Here is a 25,056-nt window from a genome sequence, read left to right on the forward strand (position 1 = left end):
GCGACCAGGAAGTGGAGGTAAAATGAATGTTCTTGTACCCTGCAGGCCAAGCACTGGTACTGGAGCACGATAAGAGGGGCCAAACTCCTTCTTGTTCTCCACCTTCTCACGGACCAGGTCACCAACTCGAGGTGGCCAACCAACTACCGGAATCTGAAGCACAGCATCAGTTGTGGAGGGCAAGTGTTCCTTTGCAAGACTGCCTCTGGTCTCTTGTAGATTCTGTAATACAGCACAGTGTTCATTTACGTCAAAGGGTGCGGCTGACGCTGCAATGTCTAGACCATCAAGGTCCAGGACAAACATCTTTATACCAAAGTGCATTTCATATGGGGTCCGCCCACCCAGCGACCTTCTAGTGAGATTATTAAGTGCACGTTGAACGCTATACAGATGGGCAAACCAGTTCCTGCCAGTACCTAAAACCCTTGCTGTTAGGGATTGCTTTAAGTCATGGTTCATTCACTCCACAACACTATTGCCCTCAGGCCGGTATGGGGACGAAAAATTGACTTGGACCCCCAAAGATCTCATGGCATCTTTGTACGCCTTAGAGGCGAACGCAGGACCGTGGTCAGAATGAAGGGTACCACATGCAAAAATTCCCACAAAGACACGCAAATCCCTGATGACAGTTCGAGCATCAGCACTCCGTTGTGGCCAGACCCAAAGAAAACGTGTGCACGAATCCACTGCAACTAAGATGTACTTATACGCAGTATCAGAAGAGAAAGGACTGCAGTGATCTAAATAAATTCACCCAAGTGGTTTATTAGATATGTACAACTGTGTTTGAGGTGGGCGCGCAGCAGTTGAAGGTTTTATCTGCTGGCAGATGTCACAGTTAAGAACATAAGCACGAGTCTGTTTATACAATCCGCGACACCAGTAACGTTGTTGTAAGAGAGTAAAAGTCGCTGAAACGCTGGCATGGGCAGAAGCCATACCTTTGTGAGCTGCTGTTATCAAGGAAAGTCTGCAGTCTGCGTTGGGAATCAATCTGTCAGCAACGTCGTTAATTCTCACATAGGGAACTTTATCAGGACTTAAATGATAAGAGTACCGAGAAGGGAAACCTCTAGGGTAATCACATCCCTTCTCTGTTGCAGCAATAGCTGCCAAGATGTCATCATCAATCTTACTTTTGGATCTTGTAACTGCTGCTACTAGATATGTTGCCACTGCTGTTTCCGCTGCTTCGTCAGCTAAGCTGTTTCCGACAGCGTGGACACCTATTCGCTGGTGCCCAAGAGTATGAATTACATTCACGAGCAGCAGATGTTGTTTAAGGTCTGCGACTCGAACCAAAAGCATTTTATGCTTGATTGTGCTACCTTTGGAATCACAATACTCATTTTGAGACCAAAAGAATAAATTGTCGTTGAAAGACTGAACACAGTAAAAAGAGTCACTCACTATAAGAGTAGTAACTCGAGGATCAGCAAACTCCAGTGCAAGCACCAGAGCACGAAGCTCTGCCAACTGGGCGGTACAATCACCCAACGTCTGTGTGTGCACGAAATCAGATTTGAATTCACCATTCACGAAAGTACCAGCCACTATTGCGTAGGCCGCTGAATAAGCATGCTTAGATTCCATCCCCGGTTGCGCCGAACTGTCAGTGTAAATGACACAATGTTAATCCTCAAGCGGGAGCAAGGACAGAGGAGCTGGATGAACAAATTCATACAGCAAGTACTCCTGAGTCTGCAATGAGGCATCGAAGATGTAAGTGACATCCGGCGATGTCAGAGAAGTGGTCTATTGTATCCAACGTGGATGCAAAGCTTTAGAATTAGGTACACTGGCTTTCGTTACTGCCTCAAGGGCAGGATACGGTGTGACAACCAACATGCGTTTCCCTTGAGACAGCGCTCTCTCCTTCAGAATCGCCATCTGCACTGCAGTCAAAACTTTTTCGACAGTGGAAAAGCGCATTTCAGCCGATGTGTACAAGTGCGATTTGTGTCGCCCTCATTGAACGTTAAGTACTTGAAACCCACCGCGCCAGGCACAATTCTTATTACCAGGTTAGTGTGGTTATCACGCGTCAGTAAGTATTTTGAAGCACGATCAGCCTGCAAAGATTGCAGGATAGCAGAATGATCTGGCAGCCAGCCAGATTTGGAAAAATAGTGGCTTGATACGCTGGGCATAATCGGGAATGTAAGTACGCCCGAAATTTAAAAAAACCCAGCAAAGATTGTAGTTTCTTCAGTGTTGTCAAGCACGAAAGCATGCGCACTTCTCACGGAAGTGAGGGGCTAATCCTCAACCTTCGTTGTGGAGTTCATAGCCCAAAAACAAAACTGTATACTCTGTGTGAGTTTGCAAAGTTGAATTTGTAACCGAAGTCCACAAATATAACAATGATGCGTTCAATGCGACACAGATGCGGCCATAATTCGTCGTCTGGGAGAGAAATATCATTAACATACGAGTACGCATCAGGGTCAATGCTCTCCAACAGAGAGACAACACAAGCGGCAAAGACGCCTGGACTGTTTTTGTAGCCCATGGCCAATATTTTAAACTGTTTTTGCTTGCCGTCGGAAGTAAAGGCTGTCCATTGACTACTAATCGAGGACAGATTATGGCTATAAAAGCCATTGGAGATGTCAAGTGTGGTCTTAAACCGTTTTCTCACGAGACTATCAACGAGGGCAGAACTGTGGGTATTCTGTACGGCACAGGTCCGACAGAGTTCAAATGTCGGTAATCCAAAACTAGGCGGTACGACCCATCAGGTTTAGTTACAGTGAACAGAGGATTATTCATGGGTGACACGTCTCAATAACACCTTGATATTCCAATTGTTCAAGGATTTCTGAGACGTGAGATCTAGCTTCGCAGCGCATGGGATATTGGGGTTCCGGCTGGGGCGTAGACCGTAATGGAATCGGATGGCTTGGCGACAACTTGTTCCACCCAACCAGAGTACGGTACAACGCCGGAGCAAGTACCTGAGCCCACTCTTCTGCAAAGTTCTGAGCCTGATCCTTCAGCACTGTGTGCACGAAAGATGGGAGGGTTACCTCCTCCCTTCTAGGAGCAGCCAAAACGAAAGCTGGGGGCAGTCTGCCTCTGCCAACAGACTGTCATATGTAGAGGTCAGATTTTCCCCCAAAATCCCTTTTATGGTATGATGTATGTCACCTTCTATTAAAAGGACTATGTCATATAGTCTGTCAGGGTGAGCCACTCTAGTATCAGCAGTTTCTACAGTAATGAATGTGTCAGTTGCTGTCGCCTTCAGATATGGACGCAGTGCTTGCCGCACTACTGTAACCTCCGCTGCGCTGTCGAGCAGCGTTCGTGCCTTTGTCAGGTTCCGAAGCTGCGTTCTCACTATCTGTGGCATACCTCGCTGTCAGTGCAGCAATTTTTTTCTTTTGAAACGGGGGTCGTTGTCGTGCTAATTCGTCCTGCTTGCCTTTACCGTCAGTCTGGCGGGGCTGCTCACGTCCTTGTTGGACACCCGACCTTTGCCACGTTCTCCTCCACCGGAATGTGAGACCGATGTTTCCTGTGAAGAACAAGGAGAACGTTGTTCAGGAACCTGAAATCTATCAGGAGATCTAATCCTAGTGCGATCGCACAGATCATATGTGCGTTCAGTAGTCGCTTGGACCGGCGACGCGGGACGAGACCCCTGTTTCTGTAGCCGCTTCCCCTGGTTTTTAGCTTTCCAATTTTGTTTAGGAAAAGATGGACGGTCATCTTTGGGAGACGTCCCTGTCTTAGTTTGCGGTTGCGTAGTTGTTGTCTGAACAAAAGGTTTAACCCCTAAACTATTGCGGCCAATGGTCTTATAAGCCTCCGCAATAATCTTTGGTAACTGCCGGGGTTTATCGACGTTGTAGACAAGGCGCAGCGCAGTTGACACTTGAAAGTTAACCGCATCTCCCTTGACATTAGCAAGGATGAGCGTGGCAACTATGCCGAAAAGCCTCATTCATAACTCGACCGCCGCCTCCGGACCGTGTTGATCTTGAACACGTTTGATCACGGAGGGCAGTACAGCCAGACAGGATGCCGAAGCACTTAAAGTAGACTGCTGCAAACACTTTACCCCAGTTATCACAATCAGCTACCTTGGGGACCAAGTCTTTTTGCAAACTAATGGTGAGAATCCTGTGTTTTTCCACAGGAGTAGAATTTGTAAAAACTGCTTCCAGCTGGTCACATTTCTCAGCAAGCCAATAAGGAATATTGTTCTCATTTTGAGGGCGCTTGCCCATTACCGAATTAACCATGACGTGACTAATAGTAATCCTAGCCTGGCCAGCTGGTTGCGTCGCAACCCCAGGTGCCCCCACCTGGACATTGCATGAAACGTATTGCACTAAAGCCCTATGTACCGTAATCAGGACGGTATAGAGTTGACATAACTCATCCACTGGGGCTTGCAAATAACGTGGATGTGGTGTAAACCTGGCCAAGTGGCCCCTGGAATGGACAAGGGGCCCAAACGAACCGGTGTAACCGTGTGGGGGAGGGCGCTATTGAACCAAATACGATGCTGCCAAGCAGAAATTGGGATTTCCTGCGTCCTATATGGTGTGTAATTAGCCGGGACTGCCGTAGGAGTGTATGAGTAAAACGTATTATCATCCGCATTCACATCCGGCAAGATAACCCAAGAGTAAAATAGCTCATAGGGATGCAATGCATCGGCACTCACTACAAAGATAATAGACATCCCATCGTCAGGCACCCCGAACTGCGTCAAATGATGCCGGAGGGGTGTGCGACTATGCGCTGCATTAGCGACTTCAGCCATAAGGACACAGAGAAGAAAAACAATCTATATAAACGGTAGCACAAAAAGGGTATCAGATAAAACTAAACCTTTTTAATTGTCAAGCTTGAAAGAACCTATATATTAAGTAAGTAGGTAGGTTGAAACCGTCACTCCCGCAAACCAGAAACAAGAGTGAGGGTATTGTGGACTAATATAAGCACTACTAAGGCGTCTCAATCATAAGACCAAACGTTAGGTGCGCCATGTTGCAGGGATTCTGCTCATGCACAGAACTATGAGCAGGAAACCAGGACCTCAGTGAATTGCAGTGTACCAAAAACTCAACTCAGTACCTAGAACCCCTATCCGACTAGCATCCGTGTCTCATTAGTTCTCCGTATCATTTCGAAGCTACCAATGATTAGACAACCCAGAACAAGCGACTTAGAATACTCTCAGGAATGGTGGGAATCAGAAACACCTTTTCGTTGTTATTCTCATATCAGTCCACAACAAGAGTAATCAGCAACACGGTAAAGTTTAAAATGTTTATTTTTAACTACGTGTCCTAAGGTGCAGTACTTTGGCTAACATAAGCAGACAAATGATTAAAAACAAAATCATCAGCATTGTAACAATACCATCGAAAATGAAGGGAAAAATCATTACAAATGATAGTGGAAAGCAACCACCCTCCCTTCGCTAGTAAGCTAGTTTTATGAAACTAGTAGAAGGTCCCTAGGCTTGAATGGGGAACCCCATACCGTAAATATTAGCGTAGGTAAATCATATCACAGGATCAGCTCTGCTCTGTGTCTGGAAAAGGTTTTCTCCAAGTGTCTGAATCATGCATGCAAAATGCAATATTAAAGGCACCAGAGTTTCAGATATTTGCAGCTGTGTGCGTGTTATGGCTAGAGCGTGGGCCGTCAACCTGAATTCAAAAGCATACATTGTTATTTGACCTTGACGGCTTCTGTACACAATGTTCAGACTAAGGTCGCGGTGCACATCTAGGGGTGTGAACAACAGATCGTTCTCATGTGAAGAAAAACCAAACAAGCAGCTTTTCTTGTAATAACAGCTACCTGCAGTGTCGTGTGCAAAAGCAACAAAGTGGCAAGATGGCATTTTACATCTAACGCGCTTATGCTAACATAGCAATGTGTGCACATAGAAACCAGTCTCCACTAAACAACCATATACACTGCACTCACTACCGGAGACACATCCACCACTACCACCATCACAGCCACATTGACCATGACCCATCCCAGCACCTCCACAGCACACCCTAAAAACAGAAATGCTCACACTCGCCCATACAACACACACCAACAAAGCAAGGCACATGCAAACCATCACGACATACACCAGACCCTCAGACACCTACACCATCAACAGACACATGCACAACAGACACTTCCCATCCCTCTGCCTCTCAACCCCCTCCTGAACATCTTACCCATTTTCCCAGTTAAAGTCTTCAGTTAGGCCTTGCCCTGAGCCCTACAACACTCACCCCTCCCAAACCCACACCTACCCCTTCCAACCCGCAACCCATCCCTTCCACATCCCAAACCACCCCATAAAAGTTGAGGTTTCACAACAAAAAACAAAAGAAACACACTTGCAGTATCAATTCCAACTAAGTTTTCACTAGGAGAAACAGAATATTTTTCCTACTACTGCAGATAAGAAACATTGCTACATTCAGCCTTGATTTTTCAATGCTTGATAACCATTTTCCAAACAATAGCTCCTGATAAACTACAGATTTTAAACTCTACTCACCAGAGATTTCTAACTCTGCCCAGTGCGATTTCTTGCCATCAGCCACCTCCTCTGCTGACATAATTGTGTAAATTCTGCGAGGATCTGGAGGATCATATTTTTCTTTTGGCATCCCTGTTAGTCTGGATGGGAGAATATGCAAATCATTACCAGAATGAAACAAGAGCTGCTTAGGAAAGCACTGCATCTATTTTGAATGTCCTGAGAGGTATATAAACACTTTAAGAGAACTTAAAATTCCAAATGCACATTATATTAAGAAGTAAAGTGACATACATTGAAATGGTTTATAAATAACAAAATACAAATATTACTAAACAGTACAACATCTTAAAAGGTTCTATTGATATTTTGTAACAAAACAAATGCTTTAAGGCCTTTGACAGTCGACAAAGGTTGTAAGACTATATAAGCATAATTCAGCTAGACAGTGGCATATAAATTTATGGAGTTTATCCCCAACATACAAAAACTACTTTCATGTTAAGACCATCTCCAGTCTAGCACAGCCACACAATAGGTTTCTTTATCTATAGCATAAACATTACCCATTTCTTAAAGAAATAGGCAAGATCGAACTACTTTGGTAGAAAGCATTGGTACAGTAAATGTATTTATGGAAAAAGGTTGTAGTATAGACACTAATGATAGATTTAATTACAAGACACATTAGCAAGATATCTGGGCCTAGCACACTTTATTGCCTTACTTCTCTTATTTATTTATTTTTAACTGAAGCCACTGGAATTAGCATAATAACAGTTTGGTCTTGTGAACTTGCGTCGGGTATTTCCTTCATACTCCTGTCCATTTAAACTTCACATATTTTACCTATCTGCTATAACCGTGATGTTATTTGAACAGGTGTAAATTGTTCCTACATTTTATTTATACTTCTGCAGCAACTATATAACTAAACATTTTGGAATCCCCATATAAAGGAGGACATTTTTATCTTTGCCTATTTTAGTACTTCACTGTCCTATTTTGCCAAGCACATTTTAAAAACGCTATTTTCGATTGATTTCAGTGGCAACCAACAGACAGATTCCTAGCTTCACTAGGTATTGGCTTTCTACTTGCTGGATGTATTCAAGCGGTAAACGTAGCCTGAGGTTACACAAAGAATCCCCCTCGGAATTGTACTGTCATAAGGAGATTCCATTAAACAAACTTGGTGTATCAAAATAGGTCTGTTTGAACTCTAGTACGACTCTTAATTAGTATTTGTTTTAGACCTTACGCTCTACCACTTAAATGGTTCTATTTCGAACCTAACCAACATCCTTGCTAGCCTCAAAAGCTATGATCACAGCCTCATGCTTTCAGCAACTCCTTTTTAGGTCTCGCCTACGCAGCGCATATGCGCTGCATAGGAGGGCCTTTAGCCGTCGCTCTGCTCTTTTTGGAAGCACATACTCGTGCTTGTGGCGGCATCCTCCTTGCGGGAGCAAGCAGGGGCACGCCCACAAGCACGAGTATGTGCTTCCAAAAAGAGCGGCCTGCACACGCGTACACACACACGCGTGCGTACACACACACGCGTGCGTACACACACACGCGTGCGTACACACACGCGTGCGTACACACGCGTGTACACACACACACACACACACACACACACACACACACACACACACGCACACACACACACACACACACACACACACACATCACTCCCGGGCCAGCAAACACAGGATTGCAGTGCCAGCAGTGTGTTTTACTTTTACTGTGACAAGCAAGTGTGTGCTTTAAAATAGCAGCATTAGTTATTCACTTGTGCACAGCTATCATTCACTGTGTTTTGCTTTTACCTTTTCTCACTATTTGTCACCAGGTCCACCACCACCACCACCACCACTTCCACCACTTCCACCACCACCACCACCACCACCACCATGTCCACCACCACCACCCCCACATCCACCACGTCCACCACGTCCACCACTACGTCCACCACGTCCTCCACCACCACCACCACGTCCACCATCACCACCATGTCCACCAACAACACCATGTCCACCAACACCACCACGTCCACCAACACCGTCACAACGTCTACCACCACCACCACGTCCACCACCACAATGTCCACCACCACCATGTCCACCACCACCACAATGTCCACCACCATGTCCACCACCACCACCACCACCACGTCCTCCGCCACCACGTCCTCCGCCACCACGTCCTCCGCCACCACGTCCTCCGCCACCACGTCCTCCGCCACCACGTCCTCCGCCACCACGTCCTCCGCCACCACGTCCTCCGCCACCACGTCCTCCGCCACCACGTCCTCCGCCACCACGTCCTCCGCCACCACGTCCTCCGCCACCACGTCCTCCGCCACCACGTCCTCCGCCACCACGTCCTCCGCCACCATGTCCTCCGCCACCATGTCCTCCGCCACCATGTCCTCCGCCACAACGTCCACCGCCACAACGTCCACCACCACAACGTCCACCACCACAACGTCCACCACCACCATGCCCTCCACCACATCCACCACCACCATGTCGTCCACCACCACCACGTCCACCATCACCAGCATGTCCACCAACACCAGCATGTCCACCAACACCAGCATGTCCACCAACACCAGCATGTCCACCAACACCAGCATGTCCACCAACACCAGCACGTCCACCAACACCAGCACGTCCACCAACACCACCACCACCACGTCCACCACCACCACGTCCACCACCACCACCACCACGACCACCACGTCCACCACCACCACGTCCACCACCACCACCACCACGTCCACCACCACGTCCACCACCACCACGTCCACCACCACCTAGTCCACCACCACCTAGTCCACCACCACCACCATGTCCTCCGCCACCTTGTCCTCCGCCACCTTGTCTCCGCCACCTTGTCTCCGCCACCTTGTCCTCCGCCACCTTGTCCTCCGCCACCTTGTCCTCCGCCACCTTGTCCTCCGCCACCTTGTCCTCCGCCACCTTGTCCTCCGCCACCTTGTCCTCCGCCACCATGTCCACCACCAAGGCCACCACCACATCCACAACCACCACCACGTCTACCACCACGCCCACCTCCACCACCATCACGTCCACGACCATCACGTGCCCAACCACCATGTCCACGACCTCCACCACCACCTGTGACAGGTAAAGTGTCACTGGAGGGCAGGAGTAATAGGAGTGTCAAGTACATGGGACATTTAAGGATGCATTAGGTGCGAGAAGACGGGAATAGGGGCTAGAAGTATTACACCAGACCCAAGATACATTTTGAAGAGGCGCAATGTCACAGGCGTTCCTGTAAAAGCACTCGCAGTATCTTTACCTCACAGTAGCATACCTGCACGAGTCACTCACTCAAAACAAGCATTGGCATAGCCAATAGGTCTCGCCTTTGGGAGCTCATAAGGGTTTAGCAATGCAACACTTAATAGTGTTGCACTAAGGATATTGTGCTGGATAACTAAACACTTATAAGGTCCCAAAGGAGAGACCTATTGGCTATGCCAATGCTTGTTTTGCCTCGAAAGTTAATTCATTAAATTAAACTCATCATACAAATACCAAATAAAATCAATCATGGCAGCTGAAAGTCATCACATAAATCATACATTATATCGAAATCCAAAACCCCAATTGATCCTCAGATTTTAGCCATTTGAAATTCTAATTCATAAGCCGCCATAATTTCCTTCCACCAATACTCATAATTAGGAGAAGAAGCAGATTTCCAACTCTTGTAATCATCAGCCTGGCAATTGTTAAATCATAGAAAGCCCAGTCTGTTACTCCTATACCTAGCAGAACCATTTTAAGGGAAAATGAGGTCCTGTATATTGTATAGAGTCTATTTGTGAGAAAATAGAAGACCAGAATTCTTTAAGTTTATGACAAGTTACAAACATATGAAGATTGTCAGCTGCTGTGCTCGAACAGTGTGCGCAGTAATTGTACCACTTGTTTAGAGGGGCTAATATATAAAAATTGATGAAGAAGCGATAGACCTGGCCTCATAGTGTAATTGGTGTAATAACCCTACAAAAGCGAGCACAGCTACTAGCCAGCTCTTGGTCTGTAACATGCTCAGTTACACTTCTAGACCATTTATCAGTCCATGATCCCAGGTCACTTGAACAGTGTTGCATCAGGCATTTATACCTCTCAGAGATGTTAGCTTGACGATTATAAAAGATGAATTGTGCGAATTCTGACTGAATCAAGTGAGCTGTAATACCAAGCCAAGAGGTCTAATTTGTAAATATTTGATGAGGTTATTTCGAAGTAATGAAAATTCCATATCAACCCACATTTATCAAACAAATCCCCAAGATTTAGAACTTCGGCCTGACTCCAGGTATCAAAATACGGAGTCATAAAGCACTCCGGTAGTGCAGGGTTATCCAATAGTGGAGTATGGTCATGAAGAAGAAGTATCCCCAAGAACCTACTAACATTTTTCCAGATCTTGGTAAAAGCCTCGCTCATCTTCAATCTGGCCTTGAAAAATCTCTCCCTGTTAAATTTACTCCTAGTTTTTCATGATGAAGATGGCCATGAGCCAGTTATTGGAATGAGAGAGGTGAAGTAATAGAAACCGATTAGCGATACTGGCCCAATAACAAAGACACCAATCCGGAACTGCGATCTACCCCTGAATGTAGGTCATTTTACGAATTTAAGAGCACCAAATTCTTTCTCCCTTTACCAAATAAATTGAGTTAGTGTTGAATTCAGTTGTTTGAAATATTTGTGAGGGATATACAAAGGTAGTGCGTAGAAGAGAAAAAAATGTGGAAGGATATTCATCTTAACCAAGTTAATTTGGCCAATTAGAGAACTGGGCAAACACATCCACTCGACCAACTGTGCCTTGATCTGTTGTAGTTGTTGTAGGAGAGTAGGGTCTGCTATCCTATGGTCACCCCAAATTTTTGCTTTTTGCTTCACTGGTTTTTGACATTTTGAGGCTGTGGGCCTGCCAATCAGACCCCCAGCCTGCTGTTCTCTCTACTAAATTAAAACTATGCACCCTAGGTGCATAACCAATTGGAAGTGGATCACCCTGTCAGCCCCTGTACCAGTGTACACTAGGTACCCAGGGCATTGGTGTACCCAAGGCCTGCCAGGGGCTGCAGCATGTATTATGCCACCCCAGGCTTGGCCTAACAATTTGACACAACTGGCTGATCACTCAGCTGGGGTAAGTTGGTGTAATCACCTCTTACTTAGGTGTAGTATACCTATACCTAACCTTAAATGGGACACCTGGTAACCTATAAGTCACTCCTATGGCAGGCCTTAACAATCCTGAAGGCAGAGTGCTTGGTTCCATGTGAGATGGTGCTCTGGCAGGAGCTGAGCCTGTCTGCAGTGGTCGGAACAACTTCCTTCTACTGTTTCCAGATATCGTCATACCATATACTCTTAAGTGCATTATGAACCTCGCGGTTAAATGCTATCTTTGGTTTGGCTTTATCAAAACATGTCGAGTAAGGTGTCATACGAATTGGAATACTAACCCCTCGCCAATTCTGGCGACGGGGTTAGCATTCCACCCTTCTAGAGGGACACGACATGTACAGTACCTGAAACCCGGGTAAAATCAGACATAGCCTCAGCTCCACAAAATGGATGCTGCCACCACAGACACAAGTCTGCCCTCCTGCTGCTGGGAGTCCTTCCAGCTTGGGAGGTGTGGACAAAGGGTTTCCTGCCAGGGGAGGTGCGTGCACCACCCCAGACAGGATTTTGTGTATTGGTCAGGTAGGGCTTGAAAGAAACCAGACATGCCTGTGGCTCACAAGGAGCCTCGGTGCATATGCCAGTTCAAACCGGTCCTGGGGCACACCAGTCCCGGGCCTGGGGCGAGCTGGACAAAGGATTGGGGGTGTAACCACCCCCCTTCCTGGTCCCACCCATAGGGAGGGACCTAGCAGGTAGTCCGGCCCCTAGAATCCGCTTAAAGGTAGGAGCTGTGTCCTAAGACTTCAGACATCCTGGAATCAACTTAACACTAAGAGGAAGACGGGAACTTCGACGCTCTGCTGCACAGAGGACTGAAGCCAATCTCCCCTGTGGTCAGGGAGTGACCACCTTGCTAACGCAAGCACCATCCAGCGAATCAACGTCTGCTTTGCCGCCGCCTCCCGCCGGAGCCCGAGCCCAGAGACTGACAAGACCTGGACCTCCAGACCTCTCACCGCCCGATCCACAGTCCCTGAAAAGAGGAGACCCGTGGAGGCACCGAGACACGTGGAGCCAGCCATCTTGGAACGACTACGACAAGCTGACAAGTGCAACAACCGAGGCTCCCTCCAAGTTGTGCTTTGGGATCTGAGAAGCCCAACACCCGAGCAGCATCTGCACCAAAGGTGAGCCCTCCAGCATCTCCATGATCTGCGTGGGGCCCTTCTGCATTTTGCCACTCGACGCGCCTAACCGGTTGCTGGCCCGCTGGCTAGTAGCCATCTTGGCGACGAACTCTACGAAACACACCGCTGGTCTGGTTGCTCCAGACTGGCCCTTGCTCCCCTCCAAAGGAGCAGTCCTTCTGACCTTGCTGGTCAGAACCATCAGCTTATTTCATCTCCTACAACAATTGCTTTTGCCAAGGCTTGTTTGCTTCGATCAAGTCGCCGACACCGCCGACAGCGAGAGCCTGCGTGGGACAGCTCGTGAACCGACTCCTGGACGTCGTCGACCTCCAGGGACCACGTGGCTGCAGAGACAAGCTACACCTTTCTTCCTGTTTGCACCCGACATTGCCTGGTACCCACCTGGTGCCACGCTGGTCACTGGCTAGTGACTGTGAACACTGTCCCCTCTGCTTACAGGTCTTCAACATCTCCGATCCACTCTTGGATCCACTGCATCTCTCCCGGACCGACCGCCTGCAGCATCTACAAGCTCCACGGAACAGATAGAAGAAACCCGACGCACTTCGAGGCCTATGCACCCGCTTCCTGTGGGTGAGGTAAAGCTGGCACACCTGTGCCCAAGTGTAGTATTACATCTCTAGTGCCTGTGTTCCAAATCTTGAGTTCCTAGTCCATCCGGAAGATCCTCTTTGCAGTAACTTTGTAGTTTTTACGCACCCATTGAAACCTATGGGAGCACGCGTGTGACTATTTGCTCTGCACACGCCACCCGTGGACCTCCTGGTCACTAACTGAAGTTAGCTCCTTGTAGGCCCAGCGATTCTAGAGGCCCTAGGCCTTTTCCCTTTTCTGTTCGTGGTACTTATACCACTATTTTAGTATATGGTTCGAGTGGCCACCAGGGCCTATCCATATAAAGTGCAACTTCTGTGTATTCTGTGATAATCTTGTTTGACGATTTGTGCTCCTGTGCTCATAAAGAGACTAGGGGTTACTTTGAGAAATAAATACATATATATTTTGAATATATATCTGTGTGGTGTCCTTTCATTGGTATAAAAGGGGGTTGCATTTGGTAAAACAGCTGGCTTAACACGCATCACGAGTTTAGCCTCAAAGACTGCTTAGCCTACGCTACCACTAGGGCAGCTAGTCCGAAAAGGTTGACTTACAACCACACCATAAGGGTTGCTTGGCATGGTACAAGGTGATCACTTTAATTAGTGAGCATCATATACCAGGCCAACTTCTCACAGTTGTGAAATGTAATTGTACTCAGATGAGATTGTGGGAGCAATAGTGATACCAAGATACCTGGCTTCAGAACCAGTGGTGCCACCTACCATAATAAGTTGTGGGCATTAAGTTTAGAACCAGAGATTTTGCCAAATTCTAAAGCAGTCTGTTCAATTATGCTAATTGTTGGGTCATTGCAATGTGGGGAAAAAAATCATTTGCATATACAAAGGCGAAGCCAATGCTAAATTCAGATTAGTGGAGATCTACTTTCGTAAGAGCTTAATATGAGGCTCCATTTAGAAGTCATAGAGGGCGGGCATGAAAGAGCAGGCAGACCTGCAGAGCACCTAGAGTACAAGAAATGCAGGGAGTAAGCTCCTGTTGAACATTAATATGGGCCTTAGATTATTGATATATAGCTCGAATCAATTTAATACAATTTGGGCGAATATTGAATTGTGCTAGTAGTTCCCAGAGAAACTTCTATGAAACCTTGTCAAATGCTTTCTGAGCATCCAATAGTATTATATTCAAAGGTTCTTGCAGAGATTCAGGTCAGTCAATCAGGGTAGTGATGAGGTTTGTAAGCGCAGTTGTGTCCCCTGCCATGAAAGAAGCCATATTTTTTGGGTGATGTAAGCCAAGAAACAAACTTATTGATCAGATTAGCCAGCAGCTTTGTCAAGATCTTGGAATTGGTATTAAGGAGTGAAATAGGTCAGTAAGAGGTACATTCGGCAGGGTCCTTATCTTTTTACAAAAATATTATTATTGTGAGTTCCTTCCAAGAGGAAGGGGTACAGCCCAAAGTCTGAATTTCCTTTAACACCTGCAAGAAGAATGGGGTAATTATAAATACCCTAATCCTGTAGATTTCGGACAGAATATTATCTCGTCCTGGGGGATTTCCCTGCCGACAAGTTAGAAATTACATCTAGAACCTCTTTTTGGAGAACTCCTCACTAAGCATAGTATTATCCCCAGTTTCCAGTTTAAAGGTCTGAGGAAATACCGAATGACTTTGATTGCTCACTGATCGAGTGAAACATAGTATGCAGAAAACATCAATAGAATATTGGAGCCTCGAGTCCAAACCCAGCCAGCTATGTCGCCAATTTGAGTGATGGCAGTTTTCTGCAGGTCAAGCTTGCTTAAACATGCCAACAGCTTCCCGGACTTTTCATCTATTTCACAGACCAAGGCTTGGGTTTGGAAAGCTTTTTCATTGATCTTAGCAGTTATTAAGCGCCGTAAGGCGGCCACATAAGCCCATGATTTTTAAATGTTTCTTCCTCCACCCCTGAACGGGACACGATCTGTGCAATATGGATCTTAATTAAAGTGTTCGACTGCCTTCCAATATATATATAGAGATTAGATTGGCCACCCGTGTACAGTATTCGATAATCAATCCCAGAGGAACATATTTCATCATAATATAATTGCCAAAATCATGTCATCAATCATCCTAGTTCCAGCACTAAATGTTACGCAGCCGCTTGTCCACTTCATAGCTCGAGTCGACTTCAGTTTGTAACTTGTACTAGGCTAGCCCTCTATTTTGTTTTATTTTACTTTAACATTACTTATCATCCTGGTTCCTGGTTTGGCAGTCTTCTTGTGTACTGTACTTCTACTACTCGTTCACTAGTCTCCCTCAGGTGACGGACTGTCTCAGTTTCTATTTTTGCAAATGCTACTGTCAGGGTCTACTACTACTACTTCTACTACCACCACCACTATGGCACCTTGGGAAACCAAACTATCACCATGCAGCCATTGCTTCGCCTATAAAGTATACACATCAATCACGGGTAAAAGAAGAAGTGTGGGGGAGGGATAATGTATATACTATTGAAATTTATTAATTTACACACCCACACCCTTACGAGTTCATAAGGGTTTTAGTAGCAGACTGCATAGACTAGGAGGAAAGACTGACAGTACTAGAAGGACACGTGAGGGTACCGCATCTATCTGTTGGTATGTTACACTATCAGCAGATTTCAATCAGACACTGGCTGCAGCTCTGCAGCAAAGGAAACAGTACAAAGTAAAAGAGTAACACGCCACAAAAGATTTACATCATAAGTAAACTATAATTTATTCCCGTAACAAACTAGAATGAAAAAATACACAACACCTGACCCATCCCTCTCCTTAAAGCTCAATCAATGCCCAGCAGTAAGTCCAATTGTCCATAAATTAAAACATCAAAATATCCATTAAAAAAACAAGTTTAACCCAATTTCCACCCACCAAAAAATAGATAAAAAAGGGGCAAGGGGCAAGATGGAGGTCTAGCGGCGAGCTCGCCGGATCTTCCGCTCTAGGGTGTTTAACCGTTCCTCAATGCTGGCCTCTAGGCGCGCCGTCCGGAAAAGCATGCAGAGCTGAAATGTCTTTCATGAACAACAGGGGTGGGCTGCAGTTTTTGAAGTGCGGCGGTTGCCTGTCAGACCAGGGCACCGTACCACCAGAGGTACTGGAGGGGCCTGGATGGGGTCCGAGGCATTGGAAGAGGCTGTAGCTGCTGCCTCCTGTGCCAGAACCACCAGCCGCTGATATTCGTCCCAGATGGCCTCCAGCGTCCATTGCCGGGCCCTGGCTGCTAAGTCCTGCCTGGTGGGTTGTTTTGGTAGGGAAGGAGTAGCTATATCAAGGAAGAAAAAAAGACAATTGTAACCAATACTCGTAGCAAATCAGTAACACAAAATGATACACATAAAATGATAGTGGCACAGTAGCACTAGCAAGCAGAGTACAGAACATTTGTGGTATCCACCCACTTCATTGGCCCTTAACATTTGTGTGAGTTTCAGGCATTACTAGGCACTATGGAGTAGACAAGTCTTCTTCTCTTTCTTGTTTAGCTCAATTAACCTTGAAGGCATGCCAGCTCAGTCAGCTTGCGCCCTAGACAGACATACTCGTGTCGCAGTCGCAGACTCGCGCTACTTTACTACTGTCTGCAGGTAGGGCAGCTGTACTACACAATTATCTATTTTTCCATATTGGCCATACTCTGTTAATTCAATGGCAACTGCTCAATTTCACTTTCACTCGGACTACCACAACAAGGCGGATGATATCGGATTACTAATATGAATGATGATATACAGGACGACGAAAGGTACTACTATTGTTTGATTCTGCAACCATGCAGCCGATAGGCCACTCATGGCTGACATGGTCGAAATGACATGGGTAGGGAGTGGGTCTCTGAGTCGGAGGGAGGCGATTGATAATGGGTGGGTACATACATACACACACAATATATATATATATGCTGTGCTTGCAAACTACTGCGAGTAAAGAGTATTCTGAAATACAACCTTGAATCAAAAATCTTGACAAAAAACAGTCCTCGTTTCTTCCCAACGATTTTCTCATTTATCATTGCAGTGCTTTTCTAGCATTATTTATTTATTCTCATCTTCACCCTTTGCTTCTCTGGCACGGTTCATTTTTCTTTTACATTCTCTAAATCCAGTCTCCACTTATGCTATGATTAAATACCATCCAGGCATCCATCCATTCAAAGTAAACATGGCTATCATTCTTTTTAATCTCAACAAACCTTTCACCAACAACATACATTTGACTTTTGTTCTTAACCACCTCCCATGCGTCCTTGCTTCCCTTTACGTTTGACCCATCAAACCCACCGGAGGATCCCTTTCACCCATACAGTTTCACCCAACCAGGCAGGCGTCCTTTCTTTCACCTATCCTTCAACCACTCATGCATCCGATCAGCCAACTATGCCTTCCAGGCCGTCTTCCTTCAACCATGCATCCTTCTCTGCCAGTCATATATTGCATGTCACCCGCCCTTCCTCCTTCCATCCTTCTTTCCCTTTTCGTTCAACCCATCTATCAAGGTCATCTGTCTCTTAGACTTCTTCATAGAACTTTCCCAGTTGAGTGGAAGTCAGAAGAGGCCATAAGTTACTCAACTCCCACCGCTAAAGTTATTGCTAATGCTAAGTACAGGGTGTCTTCTACAACAATCATTCACAACAACTTAGACTCTCTCAACAGTACAGTGTACACCCTTGCAGCGAATGTATTGTCAATAAGTAAGGAATACAACTTACCTCCTGCAGCTGCCCCATCTGCTGCTCCCTCCTTACTGGCGTCGCCTTCGCTGCTGGCACCAGCACTGGAGGTCGGTTCGCCTTGAAAAAACAAAGCCATTTTTTAGATGCCATATATGCCTCCACCCATTTATTTACTTTCACCAGCAAGATCGAATATACAATAAATACATAAACCACACACATCACTAGTACAAATCGGGTACTAGAGTAGACAGTATGTCCTATCCAATAAAAAAATATATATCTGGTTGGGCATTTTGTTGGTGGAAAGTTTCTAAAAGCCTCTCAAGAAGAGGACAACCCAAAGGAATGGACTCAGTGGCTAGAACTATTGGTGAATCTGAGGTTTTGAAAAGAAAAAGGGTAGCCAACTGGGCAGACAATAGGATAGGAGGTCTCTCAAGTCCTCTTTCTTGGTTGGAAAATATAATAATGCCCTCCTCCTCCTCCTCATACTTACTTCCAGCCACGGTGCACGGTAATCAGTTGCTCACCATCAACTGCTGCTAATAATAGAACTAGGCCTAGATGAGCAAAAGTAAAATAGACTGGTTTGGGGTGTCCAACGTGACCATCATTTTATTTACTGATTGAGCATGAGAGAGAAAGTAAAAGAAAGCCTTCCAATCTCAACAAACATGCGTAGAATACCTTAGTTGGGCATGCAATCTGCACCACAGAGTAGTAGTAGTAAGGACCAATGTGTTCTGAGTCTTACAGTATTACCACCACTAGCCAGTCCACAAAATATAACGGGAGAGAGAAAGCGGAGTGAAAAACCAGAATAAAGCAAGCTACAGACATACTAATAGTACAGAGCCAGAGGCAGTTAGATTTGATTTGGAAAAAAGAAAAAAGAAAAAAAAGACACAAGAAATATAAATTACTAAGTTGGTAGGTAATGCAGGGATAACAAGAATTTAGAAAAAGATAGATCGAAGAAGATTTGCTAAAAAATAGCATTAGGTAACGGAATTAATAGTTAGAAATAAATAAGGTGCGGTAAAAATTAGGGAAATGTATATTAACAGGAGGACCAACTGGGACCGGCAGAGCCATCTGCAGAGAGGCGATCCTGGGAAGCACCTACAGCTCCAGCCTCAACAGACCCAGTCTTCTTCTTGCCCCTGGATGCTGATCATGTAAGACATAATTAAAGAGACAAAAACGGATTGGTGTGAAATAAATATATATTTTTTTAAAATAAAGAAATCGCTCCAAAAAGATTTTGACAGGAAACGCATTGCAATAAAATTGACCTATCCAATCAGATCGACTAGTAGTAGACTAGTATCGCTGTCACAGATCATCCTATCTTTATTATCCAACAGTTCCATTCTGATTCCAGAATCCTAAACCTAAATACCACCTAGCCTGCCTATTCCAAAGACTTTGGAATGAATTGCCTAAAAAATTATATGATCTAATTCGCAATCATCAACCCCCTTTGACGAGCCAATTCACGAAGTCAGCATTTATTTTAGTACTCAAAAATGCGTAGATGGACGCATGCATATAGCACACACCAAATTGTTGGTTGCATGCTGTGTTGCTAGATTATTCACTCACTAATACTAAGTAACTAACTACCTACCTACCACTTTCTTAGTGACAGGACATAGGAAAAGAGTCTCTCTAGTCTGCATTACCCAACTTAAGTCAGGGGTGTGGAATTTAATAAAATATCTACTTGTCCATGGGGCAGGTTGCTTCATATATCTACTGGTCATGTAATAAAATCCACTTGTCCCTTTTGTGGCATGCAATGCGGTGATAAATTACGGCAGCAATCTCATCAGAATAGAGTTCTGAAATAGCCTCTCTGATTTTGACAAGGCTCGTACCATAGTAGGGTTTGAATACTAGCAATTCCCTTATGTTGCCATGTTTCTGCAGGTCTACATACTGGGGCTGAAGATAGTGGTAAGCAATATGGTACCTAAAATCTTACATTAGTTTATCGAAATGTTTTTTTCCTACTTGCATTTTCTTTGTGAACATTTTATTTTGAAAGCAAAGAATCATCACTCTTGCTTTCAAGCTTCTGCAAATATTTGCATATAATCAGAGAGCATTCTGGGAGCATTATACATAGCCTCATATTACTAAACTTTGAAAACGAGTGTTCAATCTTATACTGAAACCACTGTCAGTAGTGCAGTCCGAGCTTACATTTACTTGGAGCGCTCACCCTAATAATAAAGGAATTCAATTAATGAACCATAAATACAAGTTTGAACAGCATTAACACATGGACATACATTACCTAAACTGTAGACAATGCCCTTCCCTGATCTAAAATGTGGTACTGCAAACTGGCAGCCGAAGGGTTTGAGCTGCAGGGGGTTGGGCCTACTGGTCCCAAGGGCAAAATACACATTACAACTTGTTGCCCTTGACCCCAAAGAATGTCCTGGGCGTCTACCTATAGGAATTCCACACTCCTGTTAAGTTCTCTAACCTCTCTTACATAATCAACCCAAGCGAGCGCAAAGTTGCAAACAAGTAAGATTAGTAGCGCCGAGCACATGTCTAGAAGAGTAACCATCACATAATATAAGATTTTTTTAACGTAACTTACCTGCATGTAAGCAGCAGCAGCAGCATTCTTGCTATTTGGGATAAAAATTATATTTGCAATAACACAGAAACGAACACACAATAGTAATATAATTAGCTACTCACCAAGCCCCATGACCTCAACACCTAGCAGGTTCAGCAGGTCCTGCTTCCGGTCCAGGATGTCGGACCACCTGTGCGTCAGTTGGTTATGAGTGCGCCGGACCTCAGAGCAAAAGACACACAAATGATAGATGGAATGGAGAACAAATCAAAACATTCACCCCCAGTCAAGAGATCTGGGTTAAATCCATCACTCTTTTGCTCACCATGCCATCCCAGTTTAGACCAGGCCATTTGCAAATCAGTCTTGAACCTGTGCCACATGGGAACAGTCCAGGCTGAACTGCCAAGCCAGGTCATCCCTGGACCGGAAACAAGCATCCTAAGACCAGTTTCAGGGTTTCAACCCCTCATCAGCCAGGATAGATTGATTCAAGTGGCACAGTGAAAAAACACTGTCGGGCGCACCCTCGTCCACTGGCGGTGATGCTCCTGGATCCCGTACCCCACACCATGCCTGCTGCCAGGGTTAAGGGGAGGTGGCGCTGCACAGAAAAAAAAAAAATCGAGTGCAGCCACCTCCATCTCGGAAAATAAGGCCCGGGGCTGCACCCCTTCCGTGCGCTGCACAGAAGGTGGCTCCTCCTGTTTGCCCGGGGACTGGGGAAGCACTCTTCGTAGTCTTTGCCATGGTTCTGGGGGGCAGGGGCAGAAAATAAAATGTAAGAGTAAAAAATTAAGTCGGGAGAAAAAGAAGGGAAGTAAAAAATAAAAATAAAAAGCAAGTAATAGAAAAGTAGTACAAAACGCAGTAAAACACACAAAAAGTAGAAGCATTTATATAAAAAATACACTTGGGAAGAGAGAGGGATAGATATTAAATAAAAAAGATCAGAAAAAAAGTTTTAGGGACAAAGGATTGGAAAGATATAGGGAGAATTGAAAAACAGGCCCCATAACCAGACAAGAAAAACAAGATGGCCGCACCCATGTGAAACTGCTTGGTTAAGTTCGCGCTATATTTCAAACAAGCAATCCGCGTTTCCGAGCGTCAGAAAGTTCTTGCGGGCATGCGGAACAAGCAACTACGCATGCTTGTGAAACTCCGCGTAGCAGGCCCAGTTCTTTTACCGCTTCACGGCGTTCCGCATAGCGCGGCTACACGAACACTGCCCGGGCTTAGTTGTAATTAACTGACAATTCATTGATTGACTATAGCAGACAATATGTTGGAGTCACGCTTAACACACGACCATGTGCCCCAAAATACTCAGAAAAACCTCCTTAAGTGTTAGAATTACCCCTTCTGTGTTACCACACATTGTGTCAAAGAGCAAATGCTAGGAACTTGTCAAATCAAGCAAACAAACTGCCTGTTCATCTGAACCATGTCCCCCAAAAACATCTTAGCAACATCTGCAGTCATCCCAAACAGAAACCTGATCAACAACTCACTAACAACAGGTTTCTTCTAAGAAAATGTACAGAAGGCATACACATGACAATCACTAAAGAAAAATTGCTTGACCATGAAGACTCCCAACAATTACAGAATAAGACTCAAGTAGTGATATGCAGGGCCTTATATAAGTGCCACCCATGCATGTGGACATTAGTTTCTTTTTGAACCGCCCATATCCTCAGACACGGAATCCAATCTCCAGATTGGAAGGGACAGCGTGCAGGATTCGAATTGGTACAATTTTTAATGAGAGTCCAGATCACAGAATGGGGAGGTTGAGAGGGTTGGTGAGGAATCTGCGGTTAGAGTCTTTTCCAGAAAGACCACTACCAAAGGCAAGTAACTTGTTCATCTAATCCTTTAACTACAGATTCCTCACGATTTGAATAGATAGCAAAGCAGTACCTCACAGATGGAGGCTGTGTGAACAGGCTCAGACAGAAAAGTCCTGCTTGACCATGCAGGCAAAGTGCCGCTCTCGACGCACTTGGTTGTCCAGACAGCAGTGCTTCAAGAACATATGGAGCATTGCCCACATGGCGGCTTCCTGACATATCCAAATGGGATGAAACATATTATGCACAACTCTCAGGTACATCAATGGGTTTTTCTGGGGCACCAGTATATGCTAATATCTTCATGGCTTCTTTCGAACATCAAGATATCATGAGTAACCCACATTGGTGGTTTAAAATTGGATTATACGGTCGCTTCATAGACAACATTTTTCTCATTTGGATGTATTGTAGTGAAACATTGGAGCACATGATTCTAACAATTAACTCTTTTGATCCTAGAATACAATTCACCCATAAAATTCACAAAAATAAGATTGAATATCTGGATGTTACCATCACTAAAAATCCTGTTGATGCACGTCTTGAAACTTGTATCTACACTAAACCTACGGATCGCAACAATGCTCATCCAAGAAGTCTCTTTAAAAATTTACCGTATTCTCAGTTTATAAGGATCAAACGTATATGTTCTGACCCCCAAGTATGTTTGGAAAAAACAGAAGAGTACAGACAAAGATACATCCAAAGAGGATATCCGGATACTATTCTTCAAGACTGCATACAGAGAGTTGCCACTAAACAACGAAGTGATTTGTTTGATAAGCATAAACCAGTAAAGAGCAATAACATAGTATTTGTATCTAAATACACAACCAGCTCTTCAGCAATTAAAAGAATCATTAATAAAAGATGGGAGTTACTGGCCAATGAGGCGGATTTCAAGGACATATTCAAAGAACCTCCCTTACATGCTTACACAAGGGTAAGAACTTGAGAGAATTATTATCTCAAACTCATGTTGTTGACACCCCTACTATACCTAAAGGCACCCTTAGATGCTTCAACTGTTCTCACTGTAACAATGTAATCCTTGGCAACCACATTACTCATCCTACCACTGGAAAAGCAATTCCATTAAAACACACGAGTGATTGCAACACTAGCAATGTGATATATGGAATAACATGTCCGTGTGGGAAAACTTATATTGGCAAAACAGAACGAAAAATTAAAATCAGACTGACCGAACACAAAAGCCGAATAAGAACCAAGAATTTGAATTCATCATTGGCTGCTCATTGGATAGAGGTAAATCATTCTATTTCCCAACTACGTTTTCAAATTATAGAGAGTCAAAATCCTACCAGGGGTAGATAACAAAAACAAACTACTTCAACGTGAGGTTTACTGGATTAAGACCTTGGATACTATGGTTCCAATAGGAATGAATGATAGATTGGATATGTCATGCTTCATATAGTGTTACAGACACGGTGTACCTACAACATAGACTATCTTTTCATATAATTTTCTCTCTTCACTTAGCACCATATGCCATATCTTTGCTTAGCTATGACTAGCACTAACATAAATATTCTGATCATTTTAGTCATTCTGTACACTCCTTCACTATACCATCACTTGGCTTCCACTACATTAATACCAGGTCTCCATGCATTGACCATTAGCATCATTATAATTATTACACATCATTATCCTTTCGTCCATAGAACAGCGCTATTTATTTAAACTTTAGGCACTTCACTAGATCTGATTGTTTACTTCTACATTACCTTCAGGCTTGATACGTTTCACGTATAGCCCCGGTCAAACAGGTTCTCTTTATTATCATTTCATAGAGACGTTGCAACGCCTTTTTTTTTTATATATGCATTGCGTTTGAGCTTGACGAGCCATTATGTTATCATGTTGTTATGTCTTCTACACCGTTTTCCTTTTTGAATACCAGTTTCATTAGAAGGAGCCATAGATTTCTTTTATTTTATTTTCTCCCGTTATTCCGGTCTATTTCTCAAAAAACAATACTATGGTAGCGGCCACATCTTGGCCAAGGTAACATTGAAATATGGCGCCCGCGCACGCACTGTAGCAAGATTAGTTTCACGCCAGTGGTCCGTCTTCACTGTTTACAGTCCGCGCCTTGATCGCGCGATTTAAATGTGAACGTAAGGAGATACCATATTAGCATCACGGAAGTCACTTCGTTGAACGCGATCACATCATTCCCAGGTATGAGGCATTTTTTCAACCGGTTTCTTAGGCATAATCACACGCGGCTTTTGTATGATCTACTGAGGAATGGTTAAGACCCAACCTCGATTTATGTTGTTTTTCCGTTTAGATATCAGAAGAAATGGGTGCCACTTAGGTAAGGCAGTTCACTTAGTGGATATGTCGTTTAAACGC

General features: G+C 44.7%; 1 protein-coding gene across 1 annotated transcript in view; it reads right to left on the reverse strand.

Annotated features, from left to right (window-relative positions):
- Positions 1–25,056, reverse strand: part of CNOT6L (CCR4-NOT transcription complex subunit 6 like) — an 844,987-nt gene that overhangs the window by 728,643 nt on the left and 91,288 nt on the right. The window contains exon 2 of the mRNA XM_085640943.1: positions 6,539–6,660. Within this exon, the coding sequence (XP_085497069.1) occupies positions 6,539–6,650 (112 nt within the window). The 5' untranslated portion in view covers positions 6,651–6,660. The remainder of the gene's footprint in view (positions 1–6,538; positions 6,661–25,056) is intronic.

This window comes from Triturus cristatus, chromosome 2_2, assembly GCF_964204655.1.
Source record: "Triturus cristatus chromosome 2_2, aTriCri1.1, whole genome shotgun sequence".
Lineage (NCBI taxonomy): Eukaryota > Metazoa > Chordata > Amphibia > Caudata > Salamandridae > Triturus > Triturus cristatus.